This window comes from Centroberyx affinis, unplaced genomic scaffold (assembly GCF_046629955.1).
Source record: "Centroberyx affinis isolate AG114_WGS23_722 - 3 ecotype Tasmania unplaced genomic scaffold, CSIRO-AGI_Caff_v1 ptg000272l_1, whole genome shotgun sequence".
Classification (NCBI taxonomy): domain Eukaryota; kingdom Metazoa; phylum Chordata; class Actinopteri; order Beryciformes; family Berycidae; genus Centroberyx; species Centroberyx affinis.
This window is the reverse complement of record NW_027278952.1, coordinates 45,421-62,501: the sequence shown is the minus strand read 5'-3', so window position 1 is coordinate 62,501 and position 17,081 is coordinate 45,421. Positions and strand designations below refer to the sequence as shown.

Sequence of the window (17,081 nt, the reverse complement as noted above, 5' to 3'; positions counted from 1 at the left end):
CTTTACATAAAACATTAAAAGCATCGAGACAAAATGAAAACGATAAAATTCAAATAAAAGACCAAGAAAAATAAAGTTCATTAAAGAGCTAAGAGAATAAAAAAAAAAAAAAAAAATAGGCTAAAATAGAATAGCCTTGATTTAAAAGAACTGAGAGTTGCAGCAGACCTGCAGTTTTCTGGGAGTTTGTTCCAGATATGTGGAGCATAAAAACTGAACGCTGCTTCTCCATGTTTAGTTTTGACTCTGGGGACAGAAAGCAGACCTGTCCCAGACGACCTGAGAGGTCTGGATGGTTCATAACATAGCAGAAGATCAGAAATGTATTTTGGCCCTAAACCATTCAGTGCTTTATAAACCAACAGTAGTATTTTGAAATCAATTCTTTGACAGACAGGAAGCCAGTGTAAAGACCTCAGAACTGGAGTGATGTGATCCACTTTCTTGGTCTTAGTGAGGATTCGAGCAGCAGCGTTCTGAATCAGCTGCAGCTGTCTGATCGATTTTTTAGGGAGACCTGTAAAGACTCCGTTACAGTAGTCCAGTCTACTGAAGATAAATGCATGGACAAGTTTTTCCAAATCCTGCTGAGACATAAGTCCTTTAATCCTTGATATATTCTTAAGGTGATAGTAGGCTGACTTAGTAATTGTCTTAATGTGGCTGTTGAAATTCAAGTCTGAGTCCATGACTACTCCAAGATTTCTGGCTTGGTTTGTGGTTTTTAACATTACCGATTGAAGCTGTGCACTGACTTTTAATCGTTCTTCCTTGGCTCCAAAAACAATTACTTCAGTTTTATCTTTGTTTAATTGAAGAAAATTCTGACACATCCAGTCATTGATTTGTTCAATGCACTTACTCAGCGTTTGTATGGGATTATAGTCCCCTGGTGATATGGTTATGTAAATTTGTGTGTCGTCTGCATAATTATGGTAACATATTTTGTTGTTTTCCATAATCTGAGCCAGTGGAAGCATGTAGATGTTGAATAGAAGAGGCCCCAGAATGGAGCCTTGGGGAACTCCGCATGTCATTTTTGTCCGCTCAGATGTGTAATTACTTATAGACACAAAGTAGTCCCTGTCCTTTAAATAGGATTCAAACCAATTTAGTACTGTGCCGGAAAGTCCCACCCAGTTTTCCAGTCGGTCCAGTAATATGTTGTGGTCGACCGTGTCGAATGCAGCACTGAGATCCAGTAATACTAAGACTGAAATTCTGCCACTGTCTGTGTTTAAGTGGATGTCATTGAAGACCTTAACAAGGGCAGTCTCAGTGCTGTGGTGTGGTCGAAATCCTGACTGGAAGACATCAAAACAGTTGTTTAGTGCCAAGAAGTTGTTCAGCTGTTGAAAAACGGCTTTTTCAATGATTTTACTTAAAAACGGGAGGTTTGATATGGGCCTATAATTGTTCATTAGTGACGTGTCCAGGTTGTTCTTTTTTAAGAGTGGCTTGATGACTGCAGTTTTCAGGGCCTGTGGAAAGACACCTGAGAGAAGAGACATGTTTACAATTTGTAGAAGGTCTGAGGCCATACAATTTGAAACATTTTTGAAAAAGCCTGTTGGCAGAATATCAAGGCAGCAGGAGGAGGATTTCAGATGTTGTATAATGTCCTCCAGGTTTTTATGGTTGATCGGATAAAATTGTGTCATGGTATTTGAATTGATTTGAAGTGGACACAGGGACAACACATATCCTGTACCTGATATGGAGGCACTGACTGCTTGTCTAATTTTCTGAATTTTGTCAGTGAAGAAGGAGGCAAATTCATTGCAGGCCCTGGTGGATAGAAGTTCAGAGGCTATTGACACAGGAGGGTTTGTTAGCCTGTCAACAGTAGCAAACAAGGCGCGTGCGTTATTATTTTTTCTGGTGATGATGTCAGAGAAAAAGGACCGCCTTGCATTTCTCAGTTCCAAATTATAAATGCGAAGTCTCTCTTTATAGATGTCATAATGAACCTGGAGATTTGTTTTTCGCCACCTGCGTTCAGCCTTTCGACACTCTCTTTTTTCTATTCTGACCAGCGTGGTATTTCTCCATGGAGATCTTTTCTTACCAGAGACAACCTTCACCTTAGTGGGTGCAATGGCATCAATAACATTTGTAATTTTAGAATTGAAATTATCTACAAGCTCATTGACTGAGACCCAAGAGAGGGCGGGTGTGGAAGAGAAAGCCTGAATAAATAAATCACTGGTGTTTTCAGTGATATACCGTTTTGCGATTGCCTCTGTTTGAACATTTGTGTGCACGGAGATAGTACTCTCAAAGAAAACACAGAAATGATCAGAGAGAGCAACATCAGTCACCACAACCTTAGAAATGTTCAGACCCTTGGAGATAATTAAGTCCAAGGTGTGGCCCTTGTTGTGTGTGGGCTCCGTCACATGCTGAGTCAGTCCATAGTTATCAAGAACACAACACAGTTCTTTAGTCCCTTTGTCCTGGGGATTGTCAACATGGATGTTAAAATCACCAACAATAACTACACAGTCAAAGTCAATACAGATTATAGACAGCAGTTCTGTAAAGTCATCAAAAAAGGTTGCACAGTATTTAGGTGGCCTGTAGATATTTAGGAACATAGCTCGAGAAGAGGAATTCAACTGAAGAGCCACATATTCAAAAGAAGCAAAATTTCCATAAGATATCTGCTTGCATTGGAGGGAATCATTAAACAAAATGGCAACTCCACCTCCTTTCTTATGCACTCTAGCTTCACTCATAAAACTGAAGTTGGGAGGAGTTGACTCGATAAGAACAGCTGCACTGTTATCTTGGTCTAACCAAGTTTCAGTTAAAAACATAAAATCAAGATTGTGCTTAATGATAAAATCATTGATTACAAATGTTTTTCCTGCCAAAGACCTGACGTTTAATAAAGCTAGATTTATTGTGTTAAAAGCATTATCTGCCCAATCTTTTGGGACAGGCTGTGGCTGACGAGGAATGGATGCTAAATTTGCTAAGTTTGCAGAATCGGTTGAGTGCTTCTTGTTACTTAGCAGATTCACCATTCTTTTTCTATTACCTATCAAGACAGAAATTGAGGAAGCTATTGGCACACAGGGCCCCGGCTTAACCTGGGAAGAATCATGAGTGCCATTATCCTTGTAGCCTGGACCCAGCAGATATCAGTTAGAGCTTGTTGCATTTTGTACACAAACAACTGGACGTGCTGTGCTTTTATCAGGCTGGGGAGATAGACGATGACTCCGATGCCGTCGTGGGGGGGGGGGAGGTGGGCGCCGTAACTGTGGCAATTGTGTCAGAACTGGCTGAGGACTTGAAGGGGTTTAGGGGAGAGAAAATGGGAGTAGGGCGGGGGGTAAGTTTGGTCCCAGCAGTGACCAGCTCTTTCATCTGATAAGTGAACTCCAAGAGGGGGGAGGAGGGAGAAAGGGTGACTGGAGAGGAGGGTGACCTGGATGGGGCCTGGGGGGTTGAAGGAGGTGAATCCTCACAGGCGGTTGCGGGTGAGGGGGGTAGAGACTCTTCCTCTCGGCTCTGATGTCTCTCATGATTAAAGATCTCGTCAGGCGGGGGCCGAGGCGGCTCTCCTTCACGGTTTCTGCTGCGCTGTGTTATCTCTTCCTCCTGTTTTGATTCCTCTTGTCTCTTGTCCTTGGCAGAGGGAACAGATGGGTGACGCAGGAAGTAAAATAGGTTAGAGGTGAACAATTTTACTCCTGACTTGTTAAGGCAAAGTCCATCTGACTTAAAAAGATGTCTGCGGTCCCAGAAAAAGTTGAAATTGTCAATAAAATGCACTGAATGGACGGTACATGCAGTCGAAAGCCATGTGTTCAGTGCCAACAATCTGCTGAATCTCTCAACTCCTCTTCTGACTGGCGGTAGAGGGCCACTGATAAACACCTCAGCATTCAGAGAGCTGACTGTGTTCAACATATCAATAAAGTCTCGTTTCAGCAATTCAGACTGTTGTTTTACAACATCATTAGTCCCTATGTGCACTATGATGGTTTTCACCATCCTGCTAAGTACAGGGGTTGAAGAGGCATTCTGCCTGGATGATAATGCAGGCCAGCCAGTCGCATCACAAATCTCAGGGCGCTGGGCTCTGCCTGTTACTCGTCCTCCCATTTCCCAGGGAAGTGATCTACTCTTAGGCTTTGCACCAAGAGAGTTCCAGGGAGGACTACCACTTGTAGATTTATTACCCGGTACACAGCCCTCCTGTTTCTTGGTAGTTTTGTTGGTGCTAATTAGCCGCGTGTTAGCATTCTCTTGTCCGCTGTTCTGAGTCCATGGTAAAGTGGTGTTGTTCCCACATAGTCCATTTACTTCCACATTCACTTCTAACTGGTGAATTTTGGTTTCCAGCACTGCAATCTTCTGTAGAAGTTTGTGGTAGTCGTCCGTGGAGAAGGGGGGCATCTTGCTGCTAATTAGCTTTAGCTAAGTACCACGTATCCAGTCACTGCAGTACAGGCTTGTGCTGTTGGTAGGCCACGCTCACGTAGTACTGAGGAGGTCATAAAAATGTGGAAATATGGCAATAGCCTACTATATCTACAAATAATTACAGTCCCAGTGATTTATAAGTATCCAGGAGCCGCTGCACGTAGTTTCTCACAGAAGAAAAGCAAGAATATTAGCAGAAAAATGCAAACAGAGGCGAGAGCAAGCAGTAAAGCATCTGCACTGTAAGAAAGCAGGAAGAGAAGAGCCTATTAACCTATTAGACTAACATTGTCCATGAGGCTTAGAGGAGGAGACAGTGGAAAATGTCAATTGTACAGTGTTACTCTATGGCCAGCAACACCTGAACTGTTAAGATAGTTTACTGTAGCTGAGATCATAACATGACTAGTTTGTGCATGACTATTTGACACAGACATCTAGATTAGTTAGTAGGAGAAAGACAAAATTATTTGTTCATCGCAAACTTTTTCATGAGCAAATATTTACATACAATAAGGCAATTAGAATGTCCAGGCAACTCTGTTTTTCTAAATGAATCAGTGATAATCAGAACAATCTGTGTGCTATTTAATTCAGTTGAACGTCTGATCAACCCTGTACCCTTGAGTACAAGAGATATTTCTTCTACATTGAAATGTGAAGAATTTGCAGCTTACTTGAGAGACGGATAGAGATATAGGTAACATTAGGTATGGTATCTCTTAGGAAAACAATTTTGCTGGCACATACGAAATTCCTATAATATCATATATGGAAACATATATGATATTAGAGAAGTGGGAAACTTAGAGGAGGCTTCACACTTTGACTTAACCAACCACCAGAGTGCAGGATAACAGCTGTCCATGCATTTACAGGCAGATTTCAAACTAGTGTCAAATATTCAGTATTCAAGACACAATTGAGAATTTGCATACTTCATCTAGACAACATAGAGATGTCTGTAATTTGTTTTTGACAAAGATTGATTGCTCCATAAGCCATAAACTGATGTTTAAAGATGCTCTATTTCCATTGACTGCAATAGTTTAAGTCAAAAATTAAGTTTTTGAGATAAAATTCTGAAATTTTACACACTTCATTTGCCATGACTGGAAAATTTTGTCATTTATTTTCATGAACATTGGTAATTTATTTTGCAAGATTTTGCAGTAGCTGTGTAAAGTAATGTTTACAGTAAAACATTTTGATGCACTGTGGGCTCAATTTTTGATAATTCAAAAATCTGGCTGGATTGTTTGTGGAGGACAGTCTGAAGATGCAGTGTAGCGCGTTTGGTGTCAATAGAGCAAAAAATGTGGGAGGAGATAGGTTAAATTAGTTTTACAGTTTTTGAAAAAAAACAGAGTGATGGACTTCATAATTTGCACTAGGCTGAAGTTTACAAAAGTTTCTTCACACTTGGGCCTACATTGAGGTTGCAAAGCTGTAGTACATATGGCTGATTTTTAATTCAAAGTTCTAAACTTTGAAAATGGTTCCGGTACGCCTCCATCAGGACTATTGACCCCCAAAGCCAGTTGAGTAAGTTTGGCATGGGACTGGACCTATGTGCATAATTATATAATAATAATAATAATAATAATAATAATAATAACAATAATAATAATAATAACATTGGGAAAAACAAGAGGGACCAGCAGCAGAGCTGCCCGGCCCCTAACAAGGAGTCCAGGGCTGGCAGGTAGTTAGAGAAAAAAACTTACTAACAAAACACAGGGAATCAGGGCAGGTAATCAGGCAAGGAACACAACACGTAATAAAACTGATGAACTGGCAACACAAACTGAAACACACAAAAACCTTGACTCTTCAGTACTTAGCAATTTTAGACCAGTATCTAATCTACCATCTCTAAGCAAAATTGTAGAGAAGATTGTTTTTAAACAATTTAATGATTTTCTAAAATTATAAGGACACCCTAGAAAACTTTCAATCGGGCTTTCATACCTATCATAGCACCAAGATGGCTTTAGTAAAAGTTGCAAATGATCTCAGATGCAATCTGGATGCCAATAAACTGTCAATACTTGTACTACTCAATCTAAGTGCAGCGTTTGACACTGTTGACCACTCTATCCTCCTAGACAGACTCCATAGATATGTTGTTCTGGCTGGCACAGTTCTTAATTTGTTCAAGTCTTACCTCTCTGGCAGAGATTTCCTAGTGACCATTGATGGACATGTGTCAAAAAGTTATGCCATTACTTGTGGTGTTCCACAAGGCTCAATTTTAGGCCCTTTACTTTTTAATTTGTATATGCTCCCACTGGGTAGGATCATCAGGAGACGCAGAATATATTTTCATAGCTACGCAGACGATACTCAACTGTACATTGCGATCTCCAGATGACAAAAGCCCCACTGATGTTCTTTTTAACTGTATTTTAGATATTAATTAAAAAACTTTTTACAACTGGACCAGGATGAAACAGAAGAACTGCTTATTGGGGAAAAGACTCAGAGAGAGAAACTGACTGCTAAACTCCAATCCATATCATTAACTCTAACCCCAGATCTACACAGCATGCACTCCATTTGCATATCTGAACTTGTTGCAGCCCAGTTGCAGCACAGCAGTTTAAGATGCTACACCAACTCTGTTATAGTTCTGTCCGCGGTCTGCCCGTTGCGTTGCAAGTATCTAGGATTTTACCTATGGGTAAGTGAACACAGTTATCTACTTTTGCTTATTGTTCCAAAAACAACTCAGGTTGTACCATGAGGAACATTAATGCACCATAGAGGAGTACTTATGTCACTTTTTTTGAGAGTGTAGGAATAGGGCCAAGGCTGATAAGTTGTGTAAACAAGTTTTCAGCTTTAAGAATAAAACAGCAGTGGAGAGAGCGGACACCCATGGTGTTTGCCTCTCAGTTCTATAGGGGGTGTCATACAGCTTGCTATGTGATACTGTCCTATTTATGTAATCATACCTCATGCATTTTGTCATTAATGCTAAGAAATGAAAACTTATTATAACATACCATTGACATTTAATTGTATTTGCCTCCCTCTAGTGGACATTGTGGAGTATTGTGTTGTCTTTGCATAAAGGAAAGAGGCAGCGAAGGTTTTTGTACTGAGTTTTGGTGTTTCCTGTCACTGTAGGCCTCAAAGCACAGTAGTAGAGTCTGAGAGGGGAGGAGAGAGAGGAAGAACATTGATACTCTGATGGATCTGGGCCTTCAAATCATTGGCCCTTCCTCTTTATCATTTGATGAGGAATGCTTAACATCTAAATCACATTTACATTTCATTTATATATTTTTGCTTGCAAAATATAAAAAAATGCATTTTGGATGTAGGTTTTATTTTCTGGTAAAGCAAAGTAATAGCCTATCAATACACAGGTGACTATAACGGTATCACTGTCACTTATATCACTTATCATTTAAAATGTTTAATGAAGCGTGGAATATTATGTTTTCTATTCTGATATTTTCCATTTTAGTTACCAGAGTAAAGATAGACTGAAGACAACATAAAAGTTGGATTCTGTCACTCTGCTGCTAGTGGAACTGTTGTCCACAGGGAGGTGTTGCATTGTCACTCCATCAACATTGTCTGCTATAGGAATGAACGGACATCTGGCGTACCGTAACAGAATATTCACTTGTGAAAGAGGTGTTACCTTACCTTGATAGTTTTGCCCTCTCTTGTCTACTCGTAATTACAATTACGAGTTAGACAGGGGTTTTGATTTCATCCCATTCTGTTTGTCTGTTTGTCTGTTAGCAGGATGACTCCAAAAGTTATCCACGGATTTGCATGAAACATTGTGGAAAGATTGGTCATGGGGCAAGGAAGACCGGATTAACATTTCACACCCATTGGTCAAAGGGGGGCATGGCAGTGGGCGTGACTTCTCATAAAAAGGCATATAACTTCTGAACGGACTTTGTGGAAATGCTGATCGTGAACTACTACCTCAGTCCTTGTGCATGCACCATTTGAAACTGCTGGTCTACAACTGCTGCTCGTTTGAAAATGTGGCATATTTTTTTGAAGTTTAATGCACTTTTTGCCAGATATACAGCATCAAAAGAATTAACAAAAGTTTAATTTGGTCAGCTATCCCACGTTGAAATGGCATATCTTGACAATTGCTTACGTTGACAATTGCTGACAATTGCTAACGTTGCGCTCTATTGAGTGCCATCTTTGTAGTTCTACATTTGGAGTCAGAGAGTGGGTCATGATGAATGCTGTGAGAAATTATACTAAGCTTATAAATGATTTTAAAACATAGAGGTAAAAGAAACAAAATTATTGTGTAAATTATGTGTGATCTGTTGAGTGAGAGAAGATATAAGGGGAGTCATGTACAAAGAAATAGAGTGAGAGAGTTTTTGTACAGTGACTCTGGGTTTCCTGTCACTGTGGGCTTCACAGCACAGTAGTACAGAGCAGAGTCTGTCACTGCAGCAGAGGAGATCTCCAGATGAAACGCTTCTGGGTCACTTTTAAAAGTTAATCCAGGTTTACTGATGTCGTTTGAAATGAGAAACTGTGGAGCTGAACTGGAGTACTAGAAAAATCACAAGAAGTAAATTGCTGAAGAGTATTTACAGGAGAGAGTTACTGTGTCTCCTTCTAGAGCCTGAACTCTGTCTTGGATTGACTGGATGGTTTGCTGATAACTGGAACCTGCAGATGTGAAGAATTTGATTCGTCATTTGTTCCTCATGTTGGATAAATAACTTCATTCAGTAAGTAAAATAATGCTAATAAATGTAATATAAATGTATGTATGCAATGTAAATAAATGTAAAAAAATAAATAAATAAATAAACTGACAGAAATTTGTCTTGTCTAACATGAGTCTAAATCTAAAATGGGCAGTGCAGCCAAAATTGCTTACCAGCAAACACACCAAATAAAATAGCAGACAGGATGAACTGCATAGCTGATGTTGGATGTCAAGCATATACTGTAGCAACAACCAATTAATCTGTCAGCAGTTGTTTTTACAGATCATTTCTGTTCTCCTGCCTGTCAGGCTCCGCCTCCTGGTAAAATGGTAACAAAGACTGGAAAAGCTAGGATATCACCATTTAGTTTACTGACTTGTTTACTGACTGAAGGTTTAACAGGGAAGTAGGAACAGAAGTAGTAGTATTAGTACCTCACAGTCTGCATAGGGCAAGGGGACAGTGTGAGAAATACAACAGACAGTAGACCAGAGATGTGACTAAGTCAACTTTGCTTGAGTCCCAAGTCAGTCTCAAGTCTTGAGGCACAAGTCTCAAGTCAAGTCCCAAGTCTGAATGTAGATTACCAAGTCAAGTCCATGTCATTAATGTCAAGTCTCAAGTCAGGTCAGAACAAATCAAGAGTCCAGTATCAATTTAATATCTTAACGAAAACTAAATATCTAGGACTTTTCAATGCAATATGGTTTTAATAGGATAAAAACTTGGTAAGAGCATCATGAGTTTGATTTCTATAATCAGTTTCAACTTCAATAAATTCAATCATTCCATACAAATTCAGAAAACAGATTTTAAATTCAGTCGTCTGCTGGAACAAATCTCATCACTTTCAATCTAAGTCATTTACACAAACACAAGATCTCAAGTCAAGACTTTAGAAACCTTTTCAAGTCATCAGAGTACAAGTCAGAGTCAAGTCCCAAGTCATCAGAACCCATGTCAAGTCAAGTCTCAAGTCTTCTCTTCATGCATCAAGTCAAGTCTAAAGCAATTAAAACTGTGACTTGAGTCCAAGTCATGTAATAAATAAAACATCCTGCAGCATAAGCTAATGCAACTAACTTAATTTAAACAAATGTTAGTTATGATGGTTAGTCTTAGTTTGTATTTTCAAAATACAAAACATGTTCCATGTTGAGAAGGTTAAAGGTCATCATTGCGTCATAACTCGGAAACTCAGGTAGCAATTTTTTGTCAGGCTTTCTGATTTCATCATCTGACTTTTAATGGTGTTCATGTGGAATTTCAAGTGCAAAGTTAATTTCTTTAATATAGCACGTGTAAGAAGGTTAAGAAGAATTTATTAAACAGATGTTAAAAAAAATATATTTTACTGACGTCACCTTGCAGGATGTCTGGGTGACGAAGTCCTTCACGCTTTCCAAAATTGAAGTTATTATTTCTCACTGCCACTTGAGGCCGCCAAAGTGCAAATTTGCCTTAATATCCACTATATTATAAACGTTAAAGAGTAACTAAACCCTACCTAAATCTCACACCTCTTTCACCTAATGGTGAAAAGTAGGATACTGAACTGACCTTCTGCTATTGGCTGGTCTCTGTGCCCTGTGATGTCACCCTCTAAAGAGTACAACAGGTGGTGACATCACCTGCCGCAGCTCAATGCACTGATTTGATGGTCTTCACATACATCCACACTGTATGCTAAAGCGAACTTTATTATCATTAGGGGTTCAAGCTTGTAGGGCTGAAACCATAGACTGTAAAAAAAGATAGACGTAGTGACACCCATAGGTTTCTGAAGGGCCGTTTTCAAGCCAAAAGCGCTTACAATCAGCACCATGGTGAAATTTTTTGGAGCCAGAGCAGCCAGCGAGAAGCCGGGGGTTGACCGCAGCGCCGCCTGCTATTGGTCCATGATCAACGACCTGTCGTTGGCTGGACAGGCAACCTGTCAATCACTAGGAAATCAACCCTGTTCTATAACCGTTATAGCGAATGACGTAATTATTTTGAAACTCGCCATATGGACACACATTAGAAGAAATTAAGCTACATGGGACCATAATCTCTTGTCAAAAATGTATTGACTTCATATTTTGAGTGAAGTTGGGCTGACATTGAATTCATGGAGTTGGGAGGTTTGGAGTCTTTTTGGAGCCAACCTCTAGCGGACATTAGAGGAACTGCAGCTTTCAGCCTCTTCCTTATTGGCTTCAAAATTCACCCGTGGTTTTGGCAGCATGGCTGAGACCCTATTGAGGTGCTAAACCCCAATAACTGACTCTTCCTTTCTCTCTTTCTTTATTTATTTCTTCTTTTTCTCCACTAAAAGTGTCTGCATTTTACTACAAATAGGAACTGGTTCTAATAATAATAATAATAAACTTTATTTGTATAGCACCTTTCATACAAGAAATGCAGCTCAAAGTGCTTTACAACAAAGAAATTACATGCATGAAAATAGACATAGAATGAGCATAACACAAGATGGAAAATAAAACCACTGAATAATAATAAAAACAAAGTTAAGAAATAGAGTACATAGAATGCATAAAATCAAGTAAAATACAACATTTTAAAAGAAGTGCAGCAGTGCATAAGTGCGAAGCAAGTGCAAAAAAAAAAAAAGAGTTTAAGGCCTGTATCAGGAAAGTCGTAGCTAGTTAAAGGCTAAAGTGAAGAGATAAGTTTTTAGCTTTCTTTTAAAAATATTTAGCAAGCTGGCTTCCCTGATATCTATAGGCAGAGTGTTCCATAGCTTTGGGGCATGAATGACAAAGGCTGCATCCCCGATTTTCTTTTGGCTGTTGCTGGGAACCTCCAATAAACCAGCAGCAGATGATCACAGTGTTCTTGAAGGCAAGTAGTGAACAAGGGAGTTAGCAATGTAGCTCAGTCCTAGCCCATTAAGGGCTTTGTATATAAGGAGAAGGACCTTAAAATCAATTCTAAATGTTACAGGAAGCCAGTGTAGATGTGCTCTCTCCTCTTGGTTCTGGTTAATAGCCGAGCTGCAGAGTTTTGAATAAGTTTTGAATAAGTCTCTCAGTGTTTTTTTTCGGGAGACCAGTAAAAAGTGTGTTACAGTAATCAAGTCGGCTTGAAATAAAGGCATGAATCAGTTTTTCAGCATCTTTTTGATTTATAAATGGTCGCACTTTAGCTATGTTTCTAAGGTGGAAAAATGATGTTTTCGTCACCTTGTTAACTGACTTAACCTTGGGACTTGAAGCTTAGATCTGAATCTAGGATAACATCAAGACTTGTAACCTCAGATTTAATTCAGGGAGTCAATGTTCCCAGATTATTAAACAGCATTTCCCTTTTTGTTTTAGGGCCGACTAGTAGGATTTCAGTTTTGTCCTCGTTTAACTTAAAAAAAAATTTGCTCATCCATTTATTTATTGCCAAAAGACATGTAGTAATGGAGTTTATGGCTGCAGCATCATTTGGTTCAGCAGAGATGTACAGTTGCGTGTCATCCGCATAACTATGGAAACATACATTGTGCTCTCTAATGATGTCACCAAGTGGCAGCATGTATAGTGAGAATAATAATGGACCAAGGCAGCTCCCTTGTGCAACCCCAAAACAGATGTCATGTTTCTCAGACACATGATCTCCAAGATTGACGTAAAACTTTCTCCCTTTGATGTATGTTTTGAACCAGTTTAACACATGACACTATCATGTTATCATTACCATGCTATCCTCATCACTTACCATGGATAATACTGAAACCATGGTAATTGTCCTCTAAACAAGTGATTCTCAACCATTTTCATATCAAGGACCCTAATTTAGTCCACATTGGAGCCACGGACCCCCATTTGATGAGATTTTGTCTCTCGAACCCAAATCTGAGAATATTTTTATTTTTAGCTATGATTTTGTCCAGAATTCCATGACTATCTGTATTGTAGGTAGAGAGATAACAGAGAAACTATGATCAAAATAGTCTTTCTTGTACATTCTCTGATTGTGTTAACTTCTAGTGAATTAAATAATGGTGAAGTTTAACAGTTGATCAATTTGCTGGGGACCCCCTGGAACCCCCTCAAGGAGCCCTGGTGGTCCCCGGATCCCACGCTGAGAACCACTGCTCTAAACCATGGTAAAATCATGGTAAAAAAACAAAAAACAAAAAAAACAACAGAAACCATGATTATCATGAACCTGTGGCAATCTCATATTTACCAATACCTATCATTATTATTATTATTATTATTATTATTATTATTATTATTATTATTTGTGTTATTATTATTGTTCTCAAATTGCCAGGAGCTGGTAAATCACAGAGACATCAAAATTGGACCAATGGTAGATATTGATGTGCTAATGCTGCACAACAAATATTACCCCAATCGGACTGATGGGGTCGCTATAATTAATGGTCAAAATGTCCAATTTTGAAAGGCCATAACTCCTACACCTTGAGTCCGATTTACACCAAACCTGCTCCACATATCCAGCTCTCTTTGTGCTTCACATTTGCCTCAGAACCACGAACAAATCTTTTCCATGTTGATAATTTTTAGCGATTATATTGTTTTTACTTTCTAGTTTAATCTTTTTATCCTTGCTTTCTTGGTTTTAGACATGTTTTCATTCATTTTCATTTCATAAGTTTTATGTTTGATTTTATTTGGCTGTTAAAGCACTCTGTGTTTATATTTTATTTATTTTAATTTAGCTGTAGCCTATTTATTATTACTATTATTATCCTATTAACATTATAAACGCAAGTTTAAGCTCAGTAGCTACGATGTGTGTGTGTGTGTGTGTGTGTGTGTGTGTGTGTGTGTGTGCGTGTGCGTGACGCTGCAAGAGCGCACAGACCTCCTTCACACCGTGCAGCAGTCTGACCGGTAAGGATGGACTCTTCCAGACCGACCGCCGGTAACGAGCCACCGCCAACAGACTGGAAACACCCGGCAGATGTTTTGATCAGGAGTTTTTTCGGTCAAACGTTCGCGCTCAGAGCTGAAACAACCGGAGCTCCACCGGGAACACCGGGCTCCCCGCCCGGGCCGCCGTGCGTAAAACACGCGGTTCGGTTCACGGAGAACCCGGAGGAGGGGGAGGAGGAGGATGAGGAAGAAGAGGAGGAAGAGGAGGACGGAATCGATACCGTGCCTTCTACCGGGAGAAGGCTCGTGGCCGGTACGAAGCACGAGGGACGGAGGGTCGTGCGTCTGAACGTCAACGCGCGCGAGAGGCGGCGGATGCACGACCTGAACGACGCGCTGGACGAGCTGCGCTCGGTGATCCCGTACCCGCACGGGCCGTCGGTGCGGAAGCTGTCGAAGATCGCGACCCTGCTGCTCGCCAGGAACCACATCCTGCTGCAGAGCCGGGCGATCCGCGAGCTGAAGCGGCTCCTGCCCGGCGCGTCACCGGGACTGGGACCGGGGTTGGGCTTCTACGACCGGCCGGCAGAATACCCGGTTCCCGCCGAGGTGCCGAGCTCCGGTGCCGTTTTTAGCCCCACTGGTGTCGTGATCGGTGATCAGAGCAGCGGTTGCTCCATCGACCGGTTCTGACTGGATCCCACTTAATCCGAACTGATGAACCGATGATGCTGCAAAACCAGGATCATCTGGACCGCAGACTGAGTTCAAACCTGATCTGGTAGTTTTTAGCATTATAATGGAGAGTAAAGATCAAGCAGAAATTGACAGAAATTTATTTGGAAGCCGAGTCTAAAAAAAAAAAAAAAAAGGACCAAAATTCCCTTTAAGCTGATAGTTTGCCACACCGACTAAACATGATCTAGTCAGTCATCAGTCAGCAGGTTTAGTAGTTTTGGTGGTAAATGATCTGTTAGATGCGGGGATTAGTTTAGGGTTTTGTGAATTGATGTTCCTGCAGATTATGTGCAAAATTCAACAGGATCCTTTGGCTCAAACAGATGAGACTGATTAGATCTGATTATCCATTGCATTATGACAAAACATTTTGTTGCAACTTTGATTCACTGACAATCAGAAACCTAATGTAGAGCTGGTTAGAAACGGGGGAAAATAACAGGTTTTAGTCTGGCCATGCATTTATTGAAACAGTAGAATGAATCCACCAGACGCAACACAGTATTACATAACTCATATAACTCGTCCAGCATGTTCAGTGTGTGAGCAGCTGAATAGACGGGCTTGTCTGTTCTTAATGTGTCTCAGATTTTTCTTTACTTTCATACAGCTGGACCTGAGAATGACTCGCCTGTTTACAATCATTTGACCTCCAAAAATGTTTGAATAAAATTATCGCAAGTGAAATTCTCCATCCTCACCCTAATGTTGGCGTACTTTTGAAAAAATAAACTGGTGATGAATTGGAGATGATTTGTGATGCATTAGTGATAGTGTTGTTGTTTCAACATAAAGATCAAAATGTCAGTGTTATGTTACTTAGCATTAGGGTTTCGGTTTCACAAACCCTATAACAAAGAGTAAAGAGGCAACTGAGAAGGATCTTCAGGTTAATATGAGGTTGTCCGTTAGATAGAGCCTGCAGGTTCATGAAAGTGTAACCGGTTTTGTTCAGGATCAGGACCAAGATCAGAAGCAGTGCTGTGTAATTTATAATAAATACAACAAATAAATTCGGGCCTCTATATAAATGCTCACCTTGGATTATGACACAAGGGATATTAACATCATACCCTGTGTATTGATAAATGAAATAATAAAAATGGAATTGTGTTATTAGTGACAGCAACCTCCAATTTGCTGCAATGTGTTTGTCAGTGGGAGGCGTTTCAGATGCTGTCAGTGTGTCAGTGAGGTGTGATGAATCTCCCACGATGATGACTCACATTTAAACTGAGTGAATCCTCGGCTGAAGCATCTTATTCGCCCCCCAGCTGGAAACCCCAAACTCTCAAAGAAAAGACAAAGGACATGAAACATAATAAATAATTTACTCAAGATCGATGAGAGAAATGGTTTAGTGACACGATCATCTCAGGCCTGTTACAAGCTGCTCGTTCAGTCACACTTTTCATGACAGTAACAGAAATTTTAGTATCAACAGCAGTAGTGTAGCAACTTTAAAAACTGAAAATGATTAAAAAACAACAGATAAAGACATTATAATTCACATGAAAACACATCAGACTCTGCCGTCCTGCATGAGGCCGTCCCACCTGTACATCTGTCATAGATCTGAGGTTCAGGATCAATACAACCAGAATACGATGGGATCAAGGCAAGGCAAGGCAGCTGTATTTGTATAGCACATTTCATAGACTGGGGCAATTCACTGGGGCTTTACAGAGTAATAAAAATACAGTAAAGGTCAAAGATTTACAATTAAAAAGTGCAAAAGTACAGACAAGAGATACAAAAGATAAAAAGACTTAAAAAGTAAACTAGCGCAGTTCAAATCAAATGAGATAGAAAGATAAAAGAACACAACAAATACTCCCACTTTTAGATGCACATTGTGAGTGAACCCATATGTTTTTCTTTAATTTTCTTATCCCCCGTCCTTCCTGATACTACTCTTGATCTGATATCTGACTGTGCAGAATTCTGTTTATTTCTGAGACTCAGATCTTTCCAGCGATGCCATTGGCTGCTAGAATGTAAACAACAATTTAAAAATGTCGTTACAAAGTGACAACAATATAATTTGGATGGAGAGCTTGTGAAACTGTGACGGTCAAGAGTCTCATTAGTGATTACTACAGCAGAATAACATGGAGCTGATATCACCATTCATGTTCCTGACAGCAGAATAACATGGAGCTGATATCACCATTCATGTTCCTGACAGCAGAATAACATGGAGCTGATATCACCATTCATGTTCCTGACACAGCAGACGGATTGAAACATTTTTGTACTGAGATATATTGAATTTTGATACATCGTCCTATCACTAGTCGACAAAGAAATAGGTACAGCTGTAATGAGAGCTTGTGTGTGTGTGTGTGTGTGT

At 40.0% G+C, this 17,081-nt stretch overlaps 1 protein-coding gene across 1 annotated transcript; it reads left to right on the top strand.

Annotated features, from left to right (window-relative positions):
- Positions 1-13,941: 13,941 nt before the first annotated feature.
- Positions 13,942-14,758, top strand: LOC139638092 (class E basic helix-loop-helix protein 23-like). Its single transcript, XM_071512126.1, has one exon. The coding sequence runs from the start codon at positions 14,015-14,017 to the stop codon at positions 14,681-14,683; it is 669 nt and encodes a 222-aa protein (XP_071368227.1). The 5' UTR covers positions 13,942-14,014; the 3' UTR covers positions 14,684-14,758.
- Positions 14,759-17,081: the final 2,323 nt, after the last annotated feature.